Source organism: Jaculus jaculus, chromosome 1, assembly GCF_020740685.1.
Source record: "Jaculus jaculus isolate mJacJac1 chromosome 1, mJacJac1.mat.Y.cur, whole genome shotgun sequence".
NCBI lineage: Eukaryota > Metazoa > Chordata > Mammalia > Rodentia > Dipodidae > Jaculus > Jaculus jaculus.
In genome coordinates, this window is record NC_059102.1 from 52,652,628 (window position 1) to 52,669,927 (window position 17,300).

The 17,300-nt window shown below is 43.1% G+C and overlaps 1 protein-coding gene across 1 annotated transcript in view; it reads right to left on the bottom strand.

Moving 5' to 3' along the window:
• Rcl1 (RNA terminal phosphate cyclase like 1) overlaps positions 1-5,859 on the bottom strand; it is a 56,077-nt gene extending 50,218 nt beyond the window's left edge. The window contains exon 1 of the mRNA XM_004653174.3: positions 5,636-5,859. Coding sequence (XP_004653231.1) covers positions 5,636-5,771 — 136 coding nt within the window. The 5' untranslated portion in view covers positions 5,772-5,859. The remainder of the gene's footprint in view (positions 1-5,635) is intronic.
• Between the last annotated feature and the right edge of the window lie 11,441 nt (positions 5,860-17,300).

A 17,300-nucleotide genomic window follows, 5' to 3' on the forward strand; every position in this document is an offset into this window, starting at 1 on the left:
CACTGGGAAAACTGGGTAAAGTGGAGACTGGAGTTCTCTATGCTACCTATTCCAACTATATATGAATGTACAATTATATGAAAATGTAAAGTTCAGTTGTAAAAAAAAAGATGGTAGACTGAATGCATACATTTTTCCAACTCACTAGCCTCCTCCCATTCTCAAGAGTGCCTCTCTCTTTCTTCTTTAATGAACTGTCTCTATTTCTATTACTTTAAAAGGGGGGGGGGGCAGATGTAGTGGCAGATGCCTTTAATCCCAGCAGACTAGGAGGATCCCTGTGAGTTCAAGGCCACCCTGAGACTACATAGTGAATTCCAGGTCAGCCTGGACTTTAGCAAGACTCTACCTCAAAAAACAAAACAACAAAAAAGGAGTCCTATATATTTACATTTGCATAAGTACATAAAAATTATATAAGGATAAACATGGTATTTAGTTTTTATATTTTATTTTTTATGAGAGAGATAGTGAGTGAGTGTCTGGGCTCTCCAGGGCCTCCTGCCACTGCAAACAAATGCCAGAGACATGTGCCACTTTGTGCACTTGGCTATGCATGAGTTCTAGAGAATGGAACCAGGGACATCAGGCTTGAAAGGAAGCATCTTTAACTATTCAGTCATCTCTCCAACCCTAAAAATTATTTTCAAAAAGTAAGAATTGGTTAAGAAATGAACTATGCACTTTTAAAAAATGTGTATCTTGGGCTGGACAGATAGCTTAGTGGTTAAGGTGCATGCCTGAGAAGCCTAAGGACCCAGGTTCGATTCTCCAGGTCCCAAGTAAGTTAGATGTACATGGTGGCGCATGCATCTGGAGTCTGTCTGCAGTGGCTAGAGGCCCTGGTGTACCCATTCTCTCTCTCTCGCTCCCTCTCTCTGTCTCTAATAAATAAATAAAAATAAAATCTTTATGCCTGGTATGCTGGTACATGCCTTTAATCCCAGTACTTGGGAGGCTGAGGTAGGAGGATCACTGTGAGTTTGAGGACACCCTAGGACTACATAGTGAATTCCAAGTAAGCCTGGGCTAGAGTGAACCCCTACCTCAAAAAAAAAAAGTCAGAACCATATCCAAACATAAGCCCACACTCCATTATCAAGCTACCACCATTCATGGGCTACAAGGGGGCCTGCACCTATTAAAGTCTCTATAAAAAAAAGTAAGGGTTATCTCATTTGTCTGGTGCTAACTTACTCTCCATTGGAGAAGCTGCTTCTCTTTTTCAGATACACGTAGATCCTAAGGAGACATCCACTCCATCATGCCTCAAAAGGGCCCCAGCTGAAACTAAGAACAATTAGCGAAACAAGCAAGAGTGCTGTTTTCTTGATGAACCAGGTACCAGCACAAGGATGAAGGAAATCAACACAGAGAAAAATCAACTCCTATCAAATCAGATATCCAGAGACCCGAGGCCCCCAATACCTCATCACTGTAGCAGACCAGAAATGAACCCAACATGGCTCAGGGAAATTTTGAGGACGAGGGGGCAGAAAGAATGTCAGAGACACATGTTGGGTCATGATATGCAGAGACATTTATCCTACCCATAACTGCGGGTTAACTCCAGAATGCATGACCCATATACCTCAACAAGGAGGGACCAGGGCGAGGGGGTAGGACATGGATGAGGCTAACAATGGTACCAAATTGACTGTATTCACTGAGTACAAAACTCATTAATAAAAAAAAGAAAACAAAAAAATTAAAAATATAAATAGAAAAAAAGAAAGAAAAGAAAAAGGAATCTAAAATAACATTTCATATCTTCTAAGCAACAGCAGACCAGAAAATAGGCCGCAAAAGCTTTCAGCATTTGTTTCTTTAAAAGGTAAGTCTTGCTGTGGGGAGCCAAACGTCATCATTTGTGAGCACATTTTAACAGTCAATAGAAGCCCAAGACTTGGGGTTCCTACTCAAAAGGTCAATATTCTGTCCATTCTTATAATGATCAGTCATCTGGTCCCTGCCAATCCAGCTGTGTGTCAACAATTCAAAGCATCAGACCATAATGGGAAAATTACGGGTGTAATTTCCTTTCAGATCAAATTTATGACCAGATTCATCCCCCAAACAATGCATCAGTTAACAAAAGGCTACTGTTAGACTTTTTAAAGAACCTCATATGTTTTCTCAGCACATTTTAAAGAACTTTTTAAATTAAAACTCTACATTCCCTTGCCTTTTTGGAATTTCATCTACTTAAACCATGTGTAGCACTCCCATAGGCCCAATTAACTCATTTCACAGAAGACTCTGAGCCTTATTACCTGACTCCTAAACCAAAGCTCTTGCCCAAGTCCTTTGTTTTTGCAATTCTCACTTTAAACAATTATCTTTCTTATGGAATCCTATTCCATTTAGACTTCCAATTACATAGAAATTGTTAGGTTAGTAACTCCACAAGTCACAGCCCCTATGAAATCCAGCAACAACTGTACTTGGGACATGCACTTTGTCACAATGATGTGCAGCACCATGCAGTTAGCGGGGAAACAAGCTCCCCCCGCCACCCACCCAACCTCTGCTCAACTAGCTTAACTTTCTTTCCATCCCTCACTCAGTGGATGTTTAACTGCTCCTTGGCCTTTTCAGCCATGTTACCTTCAATAAAATGGCAGCAACAAAAATAGTTATTTCCTCTTCAATGGTAGGAAGAATATGAGACAATGTAAGTAATTGGTTAAGTTCCTCAAAAGTGAAGTATAAGCCAGGTGTAGTGGTGCATACTTTTAATCCGAGCACTTCAGAGGCAGAGGTAGGAGGATTGTCATGAATTTAAGGATACCCTGACACTAATTCCAGGTCAGCCTGGGCTACAGTGAGACCCTACCTTAAAAAAAAAAAAAAAAAAGGCAAATATAACTTACCTATGTGACTGTATTTTTGTTGGTTTGGTTTTATTTATTTTGTGTTTTGAAACAAAATTAGACTATGTAACCCACCTGACCTGGAATTTCCCTCTGAACTCTTCACCACTTAGCTCTTGCTCCAAGATACTCATGCTACTCCTGTCAAGCTCTTCTGGCTCTCAGGCAAGCAAGTTCCTTGCGAACAAGAACAACCCATTTGTCACATGTGGATACTCCACAAAGCCTGACATACTAATCAGGCTCAATAAACTTCTTTGAATGGCCCTAAGGTAGAAAAGTATCTTGAACTGTGCCTATCCTTCAAAGTACACTCCACGTGAAATGTCTGAGCAAGCACCTAAAAGAGTTGGGATTCCTACATTGCAGCTGGAAATTTTACTGGATACTGTGAGTTCCAAAATCTGAGTCAGAAAGAGGCAAAATACAAAATGGGTTTTTGGATACACCTTCAATCAAGCTATGAGTCATGTGTCATGGCCTACATACATATATTTATGTGCATTACATTTACTTATGTATGTATATATCCATATTCATGAGTCCACAAATGCATGTATATGTATATATCTCAGTTCCTTCTATTTATTTATTTTTTCCCCTGAGGCAGTATCTCACTCTAGCTCAGACTTACCTGGAACTCACAACCATCCTCCTACCTCAGCCTCCCAAGGGCTGGGATTATATGTGTGAGCCACCACAACCAGCTCTCTCTGTTCCTTCTACAAGTAATGAAGCAAACAAAAATCTTTCTACAAGGTTTCTGAACTCTAGGCCCAGGGTGCAAACTAGGGGGTCTCTTTTATCCGTTAGTAGATTGGTAAGGTATGAGAGAAGTATGAACAGTGGTCATAGCAAGTAGAATCCTTTTCCATGACATGCAGGTAGGAACAATCTGGAGTTGAAAACTCCAACAAAGTAGATCAAGTAATTGCTTTTCTGAAGGCCAGATTTAAGTAACAAATTTGAGGGAAAAGGCCCAGGGACAAACCATTCAGTGGTCTCTCTTAAGTTTCTCAATGTTTTGTGTTGTTTTTATTATATTTTTTGAGACAGATTCTCATTGTGCATGTATGTAGCCCAGGCTGGTCTTAAACTTGTGATTCTCAACCTCCTAAGTGGTGGGGAATGTAAGCATGTGCCCCTGAGTCCAATATCCTCCAGAAGTGAAGGAAGGTTTAGGAAGCATGTGAGCAGGTCATTTTAAGTACCTTGTGAGTTCTTACAGGTCCTTCCTTTCCAAGGTTCTATCTCCATTACTAGTATGGTATTCTGCACCACCACATGCAACCTTTTGAGAGGGGGAAATGAAACTACTCAAAGGACATATTCAAACAAGTGATAGCCATCTATTATATAGAAGGCAGTGCAAAGTTAAAACACATCAGCATGATCCAGGCTTCCGGGACACAGCACAAACCCTCTCCTTCAATTCATAGACAGGTTCACCCCTCCACTCCCACCACAGACTTTTCTTTTCTTTTGATTCTCCCGATTTGGAAAGCAAGCAGAAGCATTTAAGCACATGTGGTGGTTTGATTCAGGTGTCCCCCATAAACTTAGGTGTTCTGAATGCTAGGTTCCCAGCTGATGGATATTTGGGAATTAATGCCTCCTGGAGGGAATGTATTGTTGGGGGCGGGCTTATGGGCTTTATAGCCAGTTTCCCCATGCCAGTGTTTGGCACACCCTCCTGTTGCTGTGTCCCATCTTATGTTGGCCAGGGGGTGATGTCCACCCTCTGCTCATGCCATCGGTTTCCCCTGCCATCGTGGAGCTTCCCCTCGAGCCTGTAAGCCAAAATAAATCTCTTTTTCCCAGGAGCTGCTCTTGGTTGGGTGATTTCTACCAGCAATGCGACCCAGACTGCAACAGCATATCTAAATTATTTGTGACTACTTGAAAACCAAAGCCATTTAATGAGATATGGGTTTAAACAGCATCTACATTTAACCTATCTACCTTTGTATGGCAACAAAGAAAAAAAAAAGTGAGCTTTAAGCCCTACGTTCACTGCTTTTCACTAGCCCTTTCCTGGAGTCAAAGCAAGTAAGTCTACGCCAAACAGCCAGGCCTATTAATCCCAGCATTCGAGAGGTGGGAGTTCAGGGTCATCCTTCTAAATATAGACAGCCTGGGATACACCAAGACCCTGTCTCCAAAAAAAAAAAAAAAAAGAAAGAAAGAAAGAAAAGAAAAGAACGAGATCTCAAAATTTCTCTCCTGCGCAAATCAGTCTGTCAGTTACTGATGGGAACAGATTTTTTTTTTTTTTAATTCTGTAATCGGAGCCAAGAAATGATGGCGGCAAGAGCTGGTAGTCAAAAGACCCGATTTCGAACAGAGCAGAGAACCAACCAGAGGTACTTTTCTCCCTAAATGTCTCTCCATCGGCTCGCTCCACCACAGACTAGTCCAACAAACTGTTTTTCTCCATTGAGCGGTTGACGGCATGGAAAAAAACAACAAAAAAAAAAAAAGAAAAAAGAAAAAGCAAGAGGGACTAAAAGGGAAGCGGGAGGGCGACTCCGGGGATTTGCGGCCACACGTAGGACAGGAAAACGTGGAGCTGTTTACTACCGCAGCCGAGCCACCCCTCGGGGCGGGACCCTGGCGCGCACCGCCCCGCGCGCGCGAGCGAGCCGGCGCGCGCCCCGCCGCCCGGCCTCCCGGGCGCCAGCCGCGCGGGGACCCCGGGGCAGCGGCTCGGGATCCCCCCACGACGGCCCCCTCCCCGCCGCGCGCCGCCCACCCCGAGTCACCTCGAAGGCCAGGGTTGTCGTCTCTGGCCCGGATCTTCCGGATCTTGACCGGGCGTCCGCTCAGGGTGGAGAGGACCAGTCTCTGGCGCAAGAAGTTGCACCCGGAGTAGCTGAGGCACTGCGCCTGAGTCGCCATGTGCGCGCCCTCCGCAGAGGCCCCGGGAGCCCGCGAGCCGCCACTTCAGACGGGCATCGGGATCGCAAGTCCCGCCACGACGGCGGCGGCCACGGCCCAGGCTGCCTTCCCGCGGCCCCACGGCCCCCGACGCGTCCACGTGGTTTGGAACAGGAAGACAGAGAGACGAGACACCGGGTCAGAGGGGAGCGAGGCGGGGCCGGCGGCCGCCTGGGAGGGGCGGGCCCTGCGCCGGGGCGCGCTGCTATTGGTCCTCTCAGGATCAGGGCGGTGCCCGTTCCGCTCCATCATTGGAGCGCTCTGTAGCTGGGCGGTGCCCTAGCCGTACTGTGATTGGTCCGTAGTGGAGCCGGGCGGTGCCCGGGCCCCGGCAACAGCGCGCGGCTCGAAGGAGTACCGACCGCTGCCTGGGGTAGAGAGGGGCGGAGTGGGCGCTGGTGTCGCTCTCTGTGGGGTTTCCCGGGGCTTGAGGTCCAGAGGACGCGATGTACCCCGCTGGGGTTGCTACAGCTTGCTTAGACTTAGCATCACTACATACTGCATCCTAGGGATGAGGATGCTATTATCTCCCGCGTTTTCCTAACGGATGAGAAAACCGCGTTGGCGCACTTACCCTGTTGTTCCTAAGGTCTCGGTTCGCGCCGGGAGTCTGCGAGGTAGCGTCTCCCTTCTTACCCACCGGGAACGTTGGAAAGCTGATGGTGGCGTCCTAAACTGGACTCATCTGTCGACATCAGGCTCGTTTAAAAATGAAGATAGCTTGATTGGTCCCTTTCCTTGTCTGTCCATTTACATTCATTAAGCTTCTTGCCAAGACTGGCCCTTCACCTCTCAACCCTCAATTGCAGTCACTTCTTAGGCATACACGCACGCACGCGTACACACACAATGAGATGGAGAGAGAACGTGCTTGCTTTCCCTTCTTTCCAGCTTTCCAACTCTGCACACCAAAATCTTTCTGAATATTATATTATTTAGCCCTCTATCCAAAAATCTTCAGAGATGCACATTTGACTATCAAATAACTATCAGCATAGGATTCCACTCTTAATGACGTAGGCTTGCAGCCATTCGTGGGCAATACCACCAGACTTGAGTTCCAGGGCGAATGCACAATGTAAGATACTGGAGAAAGATTAAAAGGTGTAACCAGTCATTAAGCAGGTAAGAATTATGACAGAAAGAACTCCTGAATGGTGGTGGTTAATACCAGGGTAAATAATTGGTAGAATCAGCCCTGGAGTCCACTGAGAGAGGTGGAGGTGGCTAACTCACTTAGAGTAATACCATTTTGTGAGATTGCCTTCAGGGAGCTGACAGTGGTCTGGTGGGCAGCTTTGGAAAGCTCCAAGATCCCTGATGGTCCCCCTTAAATGCTGTTGTGGGGAGGAGGTACAAAAGCACAAGCATGGAAAGTACCTGTCACACCAGGAGTAGTCCCCCGCCCTTGGGGCTTGGGAGATGACTCAGTAATAAAGGCACTTGCTTGCAAAGCCTGATGGCCTGGGTTCTACGGCATATGCATCTGGATTCAGTTTGCAGGGGCAGGAGCCCTGGTGCATCCATATCTTCTGTTTTCTCTCTGTGTGTCCCTCTCTAATAAATAAAAATATTTTAATTTTTATTTAAATGTAGACTCATTAAATTACCCAACAATCTTAAGAAACTGACTGTTATTCTATGGGGTGTGCCCTGTTCATATCCTTTCAAATCTCACTATTTTCAGTTCAAACCTGCTCCATTTTCTTCCACCAGCACATCATTGCTGATTGCAGGGTTTTTCACCCTGTCTGGAACTTCACAGGTCTTTGGTCTCCAAGTCTCCAACCAATGACTGCCTGATGGAGCTGACATAGGAATAGCTCAGCTCCCTGGCCCTTAGGTGAGATAAGTTGGATGGGTGCTGCATGCTTCCCTGGGATCCATGGTAGCTAGCTTACGTGGTACCTTTCATTGGCTTCTTTCCCTAAATCTCTTTTTAGCTCCCTTCTGATATGCCCTGGGACCAATTCTCAAATAAATTACCTGCACTCAGACTCTTGCTTCACAATCTTCTAGGCAGTCCCAGAATAAATACTGACTTGCAAAATCGAGAAGTGAGCTTCAGGAAAAAAATAATAAATGACCTGCTTAAAGTGACATAGTAAATGGCAGGATCAGAATAAAGACTCCATTTAGCTAGTCAGATCCTTGAACCTTCAGTGACAAGTCTGGCTTAAATGCAGCTGTGATAGGTAGAGAACACACAGATAGAAGGGTTAGCTGTTACGCTGACAGCCAGAATCAACTGCCCAATGGGGTGGCGAGCAATCCCTCAGATGACTTCACTCTCCAGCCAGCCTCTGACCAGCCTTTGGAGCCACCCACCCTGATGCCATCTGGAGCACAAATGAGCTGTCTGACTGAGCCCTGCTCAAATTATATATCTATAAACTGCATAAATTATGTTATAAGCTATTGCTTTGGGATGGTTTGTTAAGCAGTAATAAATAACTGAGATTTGCTGATCCAGGGAGATGGCACCGTGATGAAGAGCACTTGCCTGCTAAGCCTGCCTGTTTAGTGCCCCAGTACCCACGTAAAGCCAGGTGCACAAAGTGATGCATGCATTTGAACTATGTTTGCAGCAGCAAGATGCCCTAGTTCACCCATTCTGTCTCCACCCACCTCTCTCCCTCTCCCCACCCCCTCTCTCTCTCTGTCTTTCTATGTCTATCTCTCTGGCAAATAGATAATTTAAAAAAAAAAATAATAAAAGATGTGCTATGTTACACATGCATTGTTCCTAGTTAGATAGGCTAACTACACATTCCTGAACAGTAATGAGTTAGCAAACCACAAGAAACATTTCACATGATATCACTGAGAGCCTTTTGATAGTAGACTTCTGGGTGATGGGCTTTACATACATGGTCTTATTTGGTCTTCACATCAAGTAGCTCACAAGTTGGACCTTAAGTAAATTGAGATTTGTGATACAAGTCTATGGACGTTTTAGCTCATATTTGAAATTGTACAGTACAATTTGTTTAATCTTTGTTAATAGATTCTTCTTTCTTGCTGAATGAAAAATGGAATCTGCCTTGCACTATAATCACTTCTACAAATGCTTTCATGTTAATAAGAACAAAAATCTGCATGGCTGGGCTGGAGAAATAGCTTAGTAGTTAAGGCACTTAGTGGCAAAGCCATATGTAAGCCAGATGCACACAGTGGCACATGCATCTGGAGTTCGTTTGCTGTGGCTGGAGATCCTAGTGCACCCATTCTCATTCTCTTTCTCTCCCTCTCAAATAAATAAATAAAAATATAATATTATCTGGGCATGGTGGTGCATGCCTTTAATCCCAGCACTTGGGAGGCTGAGGCAGGAAGATTTCCATGATTTGAGGCCACCCTGAGACTACATAGTGAATTCCCGGTCAGCCTGGACTAAAGTGAGACCCTACCTAGAAAAAGAAAAAAAAAAGAATGTAAGAGCCAAAGGAAGAGGAGGAGTGCATTGCAATACTGTCCTCCAGACACAAAATAACTATGGGATCCACAACTTTACAGTTCATTGTGCTACCAACACAAAATCTACATAAGAGGGGAAATGACTTAAAAAAGAAGAGACTAGTTGAATTGGAAAAAAAAAAAGGAGGGTGGATTTGGAAGGGGAAAAGAGAAGGGTGATTGGAGGGTATTATGATCTTGGTATATTGTTATAATAAATTTTTACTGGATTATTATAAAATGTTAATTTTAATCCACAGATCTATAACTATGAGAATAACTTAAAAACATACAGTAAAACAAAAGGACAAGAATCCAGGGGCATGGCTTAGTTGGTAAAGTGCTTGCCATACAAGTGTGAGGGCCCAAGTTTGAATCTCCAGCACCCATGTAAATGCCAGCCATGGTAGCACATACCTGTCATCTCAGCGCTCAGGAGGTAGAGACAGTGGATACCTTGGGCAAGCTAGGTAGTTGATGAGCTCTGGGTACCCAGCATCAACTCTGGCCTCTACATGCATAAAAATGCACATGCACTCCACACACCCACATATATACGTGTGTGTGTGTGTGTGTGTGTGTGTGTGTGTGTGTGTGTGTAAACTAATAAAATGACAAAAGAAGTAATAAATTGTATAATAGACAATATCTATTTAACACATACAAGCATTAATGAAGAATTCAGGAAAAGATAAATACCTACAGACAACAAGTAAAAAATGGCATAAGTAAGTCCTTCCTTGGCAGTAATTACATTAATTAAATATGAAGAGCCAGAAACGGATATATTATGCCCAGCAAACTATCCTTTAAATATGTGTTTATGTCTATATATTAATGCTACTTTCACTTTTGATTAGAAAAGTGTCTATTTTCAGATGGTGGTGACCATGGGGGTGACAAAACTACTGTGCTGAGAAGTGACAGTGGAGCAGTGTTCAGCACCAAATAAGACAAGTCTATCACACCCTCCAAGGCTCAGGGTCTTTTACAGAAGAAGTGTGGAAAGAATGTAAGAGCCAAAGGAAGGGTGCTTACAATACTGTCTGTCTTCCAGACATAAAGTGGACATAGTATTCATGACCTCTCACAGTGGTCTATGCTGCCTACACAAGACTAGCATAATAGGAGTAAGGAAGAAGAAGAAGAGGAGGAGGAGGAGGAAGAGGAAGAAGAAGAGGAAAAAGAAGAAGAGGAGGAAGAAGAGGAAGAGGAAGAAGAAGAGGAAGAAAGAAAGAAAGAAAGAAAGAAAGAAAGAAAGAAAGAAAGAAAGAAAGAAAGAAAAGAAAAAATCAAAATAGAAGAGAAAGCTGGGCATGGTGGCCCATGCCTTTAATCCCAGCACTTGGGAGGCAGAGGTAGGAGGATCACGACAAGTTCAAGGCCACCTTGAAACTACATAGTGAATTCCAGGTCAGCCTGGGCTGGAGTGAAACACTACCTTGACAAACAAAAACAAACAAACAAAAATTAAAAAAAAAAATAGAAGAGAGGCTTGTTGGAAAGAAGAAGGCATTCAGTGGAGGGGGATTGGAGAGGGGAAGAAAGGGTGGTAGGAGGGAACTATGATCATGATATATTGTCACTATGTATGGAAGTTATCAATAAAATGTTTTCAAAAACTGGAAAGCCATGGACTGGAGAGATGGCTTAGCAGTTAAACGCTTGCCTGTGAAGCCTAAGGACCCTGGTTCAAGGCTCAATTCCCAAGAACCCACGTAAGCCAGATGTACAAGGTGGCGCATGCATCTGGAGTTCGTTCCCAGTGGCTGGAGGTCCTGCTGAACCTCTCTCTCTCCCTCCCTCTCCCTCAATCCCTCCCTCCCTTTCTCTCTCTCTCTCTCTCTCTCTCTCTCTCTCTCTCTCTCTCTGTGTGTCACTCTCAAAAAATAAATAAAAATAAGCAAACAAACAAACAAAAACTGGAAAGCCAGGCCTGGTGGTACATACCTTTAATCCCAGCACTTGGGAGGCTGAGGTAGGAAAAGCACCATGAGTTAGAAGCTAGCCTCAACTACAGAATGAGTTCCAGGTCAGCCTGGGCTAGAGTGAGATTTTGCTTCAGGAGGGTTGAACTATCTATCCAATTAAAAGAAACTAAGTCAGGCATGATGACACACACCTGTAATTGCAGCAATTGGGAAGCTAAGGTAAGAGGATCTCTGTGAGTTCCAGGTAAGCTTAGGCTAGAATGAGTCCTTGCCTCAAAAACAACAGCAAAAAAGAAGGTAAAGACTGATAGAATAAGTAAGACACACAATCTAAGTATATCTTTTTATCAGAGAGAGACTAATTATATATTTTAAACACACAAATAGGTTGAAAGTAAAAAGGGCTGGAGAGATGGTTTAGTGGGTAAGGCACTTGCTTGCAAAGCCAAAGGAACCTTGTTCGACATGCCAGGTCCCACATAAGCCAGATGCACAAGGGGGTGCATGCATTTGGAGTTCGTTTGCAGTGGCTGGAGGCCCTAACATGCCTATTCTCTCCCTCCCTCCCCCCCTCTCTCCCTCTCACCCCCTCTCTCTCCCCTACCTATTTCTGCATAGCTGTCTCTTTCAAATAAATAAATAAAAATAAATCTTAAAAAAAAAAGAAAGTAAAAGGCTGGGAGGTGATATTCTGTGGGAATTGCATCCAAAAAAAGAGATGGAGGAGCTATCTGTAGAAACATCAGACACAGTAGATTTTAAGACAAAAATAGTTGCAAGAGGCAAAATAAGAAAATATGTGAAGAGTTTTATCTTTGGTTCTTTTTGACCAATCCATCAAGAAGACCTAACAATTACAAATATATATTCATGTACCATCAGAGCCCCAAAATTCATGAAACAAAAGGTAATAGACTAGGATAAACAAAGAGTCAGTTACAGCTGGAGACTTCCATTCTTCCTTTATAGTGGGGGTGTAGTATAAATGTGTGTATAGGATTGTGATATGCAATTGATGTACACACTTATGTGTCTAGATACGTGTGCCCCTGTGCACATGTGCATAGAGGCCAGAAGAGGACCTTAGGTGTCCTCCTCTATCACTATTCTGCCTTATTTCCCTGAGATAGTCCTTCACTGCTTGATTTTGTTTTATGTTGGTGATAGGGATTGAACTTAGGCCCTCATGTATGTGTGAGAAGCACTACTTCCCACTGAGCCATCTCTCTAGGGCCAAGACTTCTATTCTTAACCATGAACTACTGGACAGATGATAAATAAGAACATAGGAGACTTAGTTGGGCATGGTGGCTCACACCTATAATTTCAGCACTTGAGGCAGGAGGACCATCATAAGTTCAAGACCAGCCTGGACTACATGATACCCTCTGTATCAAAAAAAAAATTTGTGTTTATGTCTATATATTAATGCTACTTTCACTTTTGATTAGAAAAGTGTCTATTTTCAGATGGTGGTGACATGGGGGTGACAAAACTACTGTGCTGAGAAGTGACAGTGGAGCAGTGTTCAGCACCTTGATATACTCTTTACTCCTTATTTCAAGAACTATTCCTTAACTGACTGAATTTATCTGTGGAGGGTATTATTCCAGCATAAATACAAATCTGACCAAAATGAGAGTGGATTCAAGTAAAAACAGCCTGGAGTTCATACGCAGATGTAGTACATTACCTACTGTTCCCGGTTAGTAACCCCTGCTCTATAAAACTTGTGTTCTCACCAGACTGCTGTGGAAGGTACATGTACCATGACTTCATTGGCATTGGGCTTTCATGTTACTTGTTTTGACCAAGTGCATGAGCAGAGATTTGCATGTTTCCACCAGCTAGCTTGCTGTTTCACCCTATATCATGAGACTGTTCAGAATAGGGAAAGCTTCTTCAGCCTGCATTTTGAAATAAAGATACACAGAAAAGATTCAAGGCCAACCTAGAGCTACCACAACTTACATGTTTTATGAACTTAAGAAAATGCTGGGTGTGAAGAGATGGCTCAATGGATAAACATACTTTCTTGCAAAGCCCAATGGGTTCGATTCCCTAATACTCACATAAGCCAGATGCTCAAAGTAGCACAAGCATTTGGAGTTTGTTTTCAGTAGCAGGAGGCCCTGGTGCTGTCATTTTTTCCCCCTCCTCTCTCTCTCTCTCTCTCTCAAATAAATAAATAGAATTTTTTGAGTTTTTTCAATTCTCTGGGAACTACCTTTGGTTGTTACTCTAGCAAAGTTTCCTAATCAGGGGCTCTGTCCTCCATCTTCCCCAACTCAGCCCTTCTCATAATGCAGCTTCCGACTTGTGATCCGAAGCTTCAACATTAATATCACAGCTGGCCTGAGGGAAGGAAGACATGAACTCTTCTAAAGTCACTACTGAGATGTTGCACACATTGCTTGTGCTCAGCTCTTTACCAATTTACCAAGCTGTATGGGGAGTTGAATCATGCAATCTTTAGCTGGACAGTCATATGGACCTTTTATTTTCCTACTATTCTAACACCCCAGGGGTCCCCTATTCTGCCCCATATATAAATTATAGTTATTACAGTAGAAGAAAATGTAATAATCAGAAGGAAAATATAATCCTGGTATGGTGACATATACTTAGTTCTCAGGAGGTAGAAGCAGGAGGTTCATAAGTTTGAGACCAGCCTAGACCACAAAGTGAGTTCCAGGCCAGGAAGGCTGTCTCTTCACTCGGTGACTATTTCCATCTCTATGTAGAAGCTTCTTAATTTCATGTAGTCCCACTTGATAATCCTTGGTTTTATTTCACATATTATTGTAATCCTGTTTAGAAAATAGTTGCCTATGCCTATATCATCATTTATTTACTTATTTTAGTATATAAGATAAGCAGGCACATGTTTATGTGTGGGAGTACAGGCACATGCATACGATGGTGCATGTGTGGAGGTGAAAGGAAAACTTCTGGGGCTCAGTCCTCACCTTCCATCTTATTTGAGTTATGGGAACTCATTCTCATTGTTCACCACTGCACTAGTCCACAAAATTCTGGGAAATTCTCCTCTTTCTGTCTCCCATCTTGCTGTGAGCATTCTGGGATTATAGAAGCCCACTATGGACTCTGAGGACATGAACTGAGGTACTCAAGCTTGCATGGCAAGCACTTTATCTACAATGCTATGCCTATTTCTTGAAGTGTTTAACATATGTTTTCATCTAGCAATTTGATCTGTGTTTTAAAAAAAAATTTTATTTATCTACCTGTAAGAAAAAATAGATAGAGAGAAGAGAGACAGACAGAATGGGTATACCAGGGTTTCTAACCTCTGCAAATGAACTCCAGGTGCATGTGCCACTTTGTGTATCTGGCTTTAGGTGGGTACTGGGGAATCAAACTCAGGTTGTTAGGCTTTGCAAACAAGTACCATAACAGCCAAGACATCTCTTTAGCCCTTGATTCGTTTTTAACTGATTTTTTAAAATCTTGGGTGAGATATATGAATCTAGTTTCATCCTTCTACATGTAGGAATTCAGGTTTCCTGGTGACATTTGTTAAAGAGGCTGTCTTAGCCAGGTGTGGTGGTGCATGCCTTTAATCCCAGCACTTGGGATGCAGAGGAAGGAGGATTGTCAGGAGTTCAAGGCCACCCTGAAACGACATAGCGAATTCCAGGTCAACCTGAGCTATGGCAAGATTCTACCTTGGAAAACTAAAAAAAAAAAAAAAGAGGCTGCCTTTTTACCAACATATGCTGTGACAGCATTGTTAATAAACAGTATCTTTACTTTTTAGTTGCAAGGGTTTATATCTGAATCCTCTATTCTATTCCATTTGTCTACAAGTGTATCTTTGAACCAGTACTATACTATTTAGTATTGTTGTGGTTTGAAACACGTGACCCCATAAACTCATGTGTTCTGAATGCTTGGTCCCCAGCTAGTGGAAATTTTGGAGGTTGAGACTTGCTAGAGGAGGTGTGATGGGTATTATAACCACCTTCCCCTTTCTAGTGTTTGGAATACTCTCCTGTGTTGGTCACAAGGTGATGTCTACCCTCTGCCCATGTCATCATGGAGCTTCCCCTTGAGTCGGGAAGCCAAAATAAATCTTTTATCCCACAAGCTGCTCTTGGTTGGGTGATTTCTGCCAGGACTGCAAATCTGACTTCAGCAATTTGAAAACTCTAACTAAGAGATGACTTGCCATTCTGATGAGAATTTGAAGTACCTAAATGCAGAAAGAACTGTGGATTGGGCTGGAGAGATTGCTTAGCGGTTAAGGCACTTGCCTGCAAAGCCTAAGAACCCAGGTTCAATTCCCCAGTATCCATGTAAGCCAGATGCAAAAGGTGACACACGCATTTGGAGTTTGCAGTGGCTGGAGGTGGTGCACCCATTCTCTCTCTCTATCTCACTCTTCCTTTCTTTCCCTCTCTCTTGAATAAATAATAAAATATTTTTTAAAAAATAACTGTAGAATGTGTAGGCTTGGTTTATGAAGGGAAAAGAAGAATTAAAGGCAGTTTGTGTAAGAGGCTTGAGTTCTGCCTTTATCGTAATCACTTCGGCAGGGTTTAGTTTAGACGAAATGGTATGAGCAGAAGGATATGTCACAGAAAGAAATGAAAGTTTCAGGGTTTTGAGTGGGAGACTGCTGCCTGCTTCAACTGTAATTAAGAGATTACCACCATTGACATTAAGACAGCTGTTCTGCATTGGTATAGGAGGAAGAATGCTGAAGGTATGCCCTGTTTCTCAAATTCCCACTGTATTGACAGATTTGGTAGTCTACCTGGTATTGTGGTTGTACAACAGTTCTAGGAAAGTGGTGAGTAGGAGTCATTACATTGGCAACATGTTTGTTTGTTTGTTTGTTTGTTTGTTTGTTTGTTTGTTTGTTTGTTTGAAATGGTCTCTGGGTGATATGAGACCCTAAAAGGCCATTGCATGGAACTATGGTTGCATGGAGACCACAAGATTTTGGAGATGCCAGTGTTATAGAGTGGCTACCAAAAATAGCTCCCAGCTTGGAATGGATTTCTTTCCTTTGAGCTGTGAGCAGCCCAGCTCATGGGACAGAATTGAGACTTCATTGTGGGTTCCAGATGAACATAGAATTACAAAATTTATTTGCCTCAGTTGTTTTCAATCATGTATTGGCTCAACGTTTTCTTACTATGCATCTTTTGTGATGTGATTGTTTATTCTATGTTATTATATGTTTAACTTGTGTTTTATTTTTACCTTACAATTAAGAGACTCTATTGAGAAGCCAGGCATGGTGGAACACACCTTTAATTCTAGCACTTGGGAAGCAGAAGTAGGAGGATAACTGAGTTTGAGGCCAGTCTTGGACTACAGAGTGAATTCTAGATCACCCTGGTCTTGAGTGAGACCTTACCTCAAAAAACAGAGAGCTAGACTATCCTGAGTCTCTGATGAGACCTTGGACTTTGAACTTATATAAAAAAATATGTTTTCATTTATTTATTAGAGAGTGACAGACAGAGATAGAAAGAGGCAGACAAAGAGAGAATGAGTATGCCAGGGCCACCAGCCACTGCAAACAAACTCCAGATGCATGCGTCACCTTGTGCATCTGGCTTACGTGGGTCCTGGGGAATTGAGCCACAACCTGGGGTCCTCAGGCTTCATAGGCAAGCACTTAATGCTAAACCATCTCTCCAGCCCAACTTTGAACTTTTGAATGATGTAGTGTTCGAATTGATTTAAAAAACAAAAGGTGCTGGCTGTGGTGGGACTATCTTTAATCCCAGCACTTGGGAGGCAGAGGTAGGAGGATCACCAAGAGTTCAAGGCCACCCTGAGAATGCCTGGGCTAGAGTGAGACTCTACCTTGAAAAAAAAAAGGGGGGGAGCTAGGGCCAAAGAGATGACTCAGTGGTTAAGATACTTGCATGAAAAGCCTAACGACTGGGGTTCAATTCCCCCATACTCACATAAAACCAGATGCACAAAGTGGTGCAAGCATCTGAAGTTCATTTGCAGTAGCTAGAGGCCCTGGTACACCAATTCTCTCTCTCTCTCTCTCTCTTTCTCTCTCTGTGCAAATAAATAAATAAATAAAATACTCTTTGAAAAACTATGTGGATTT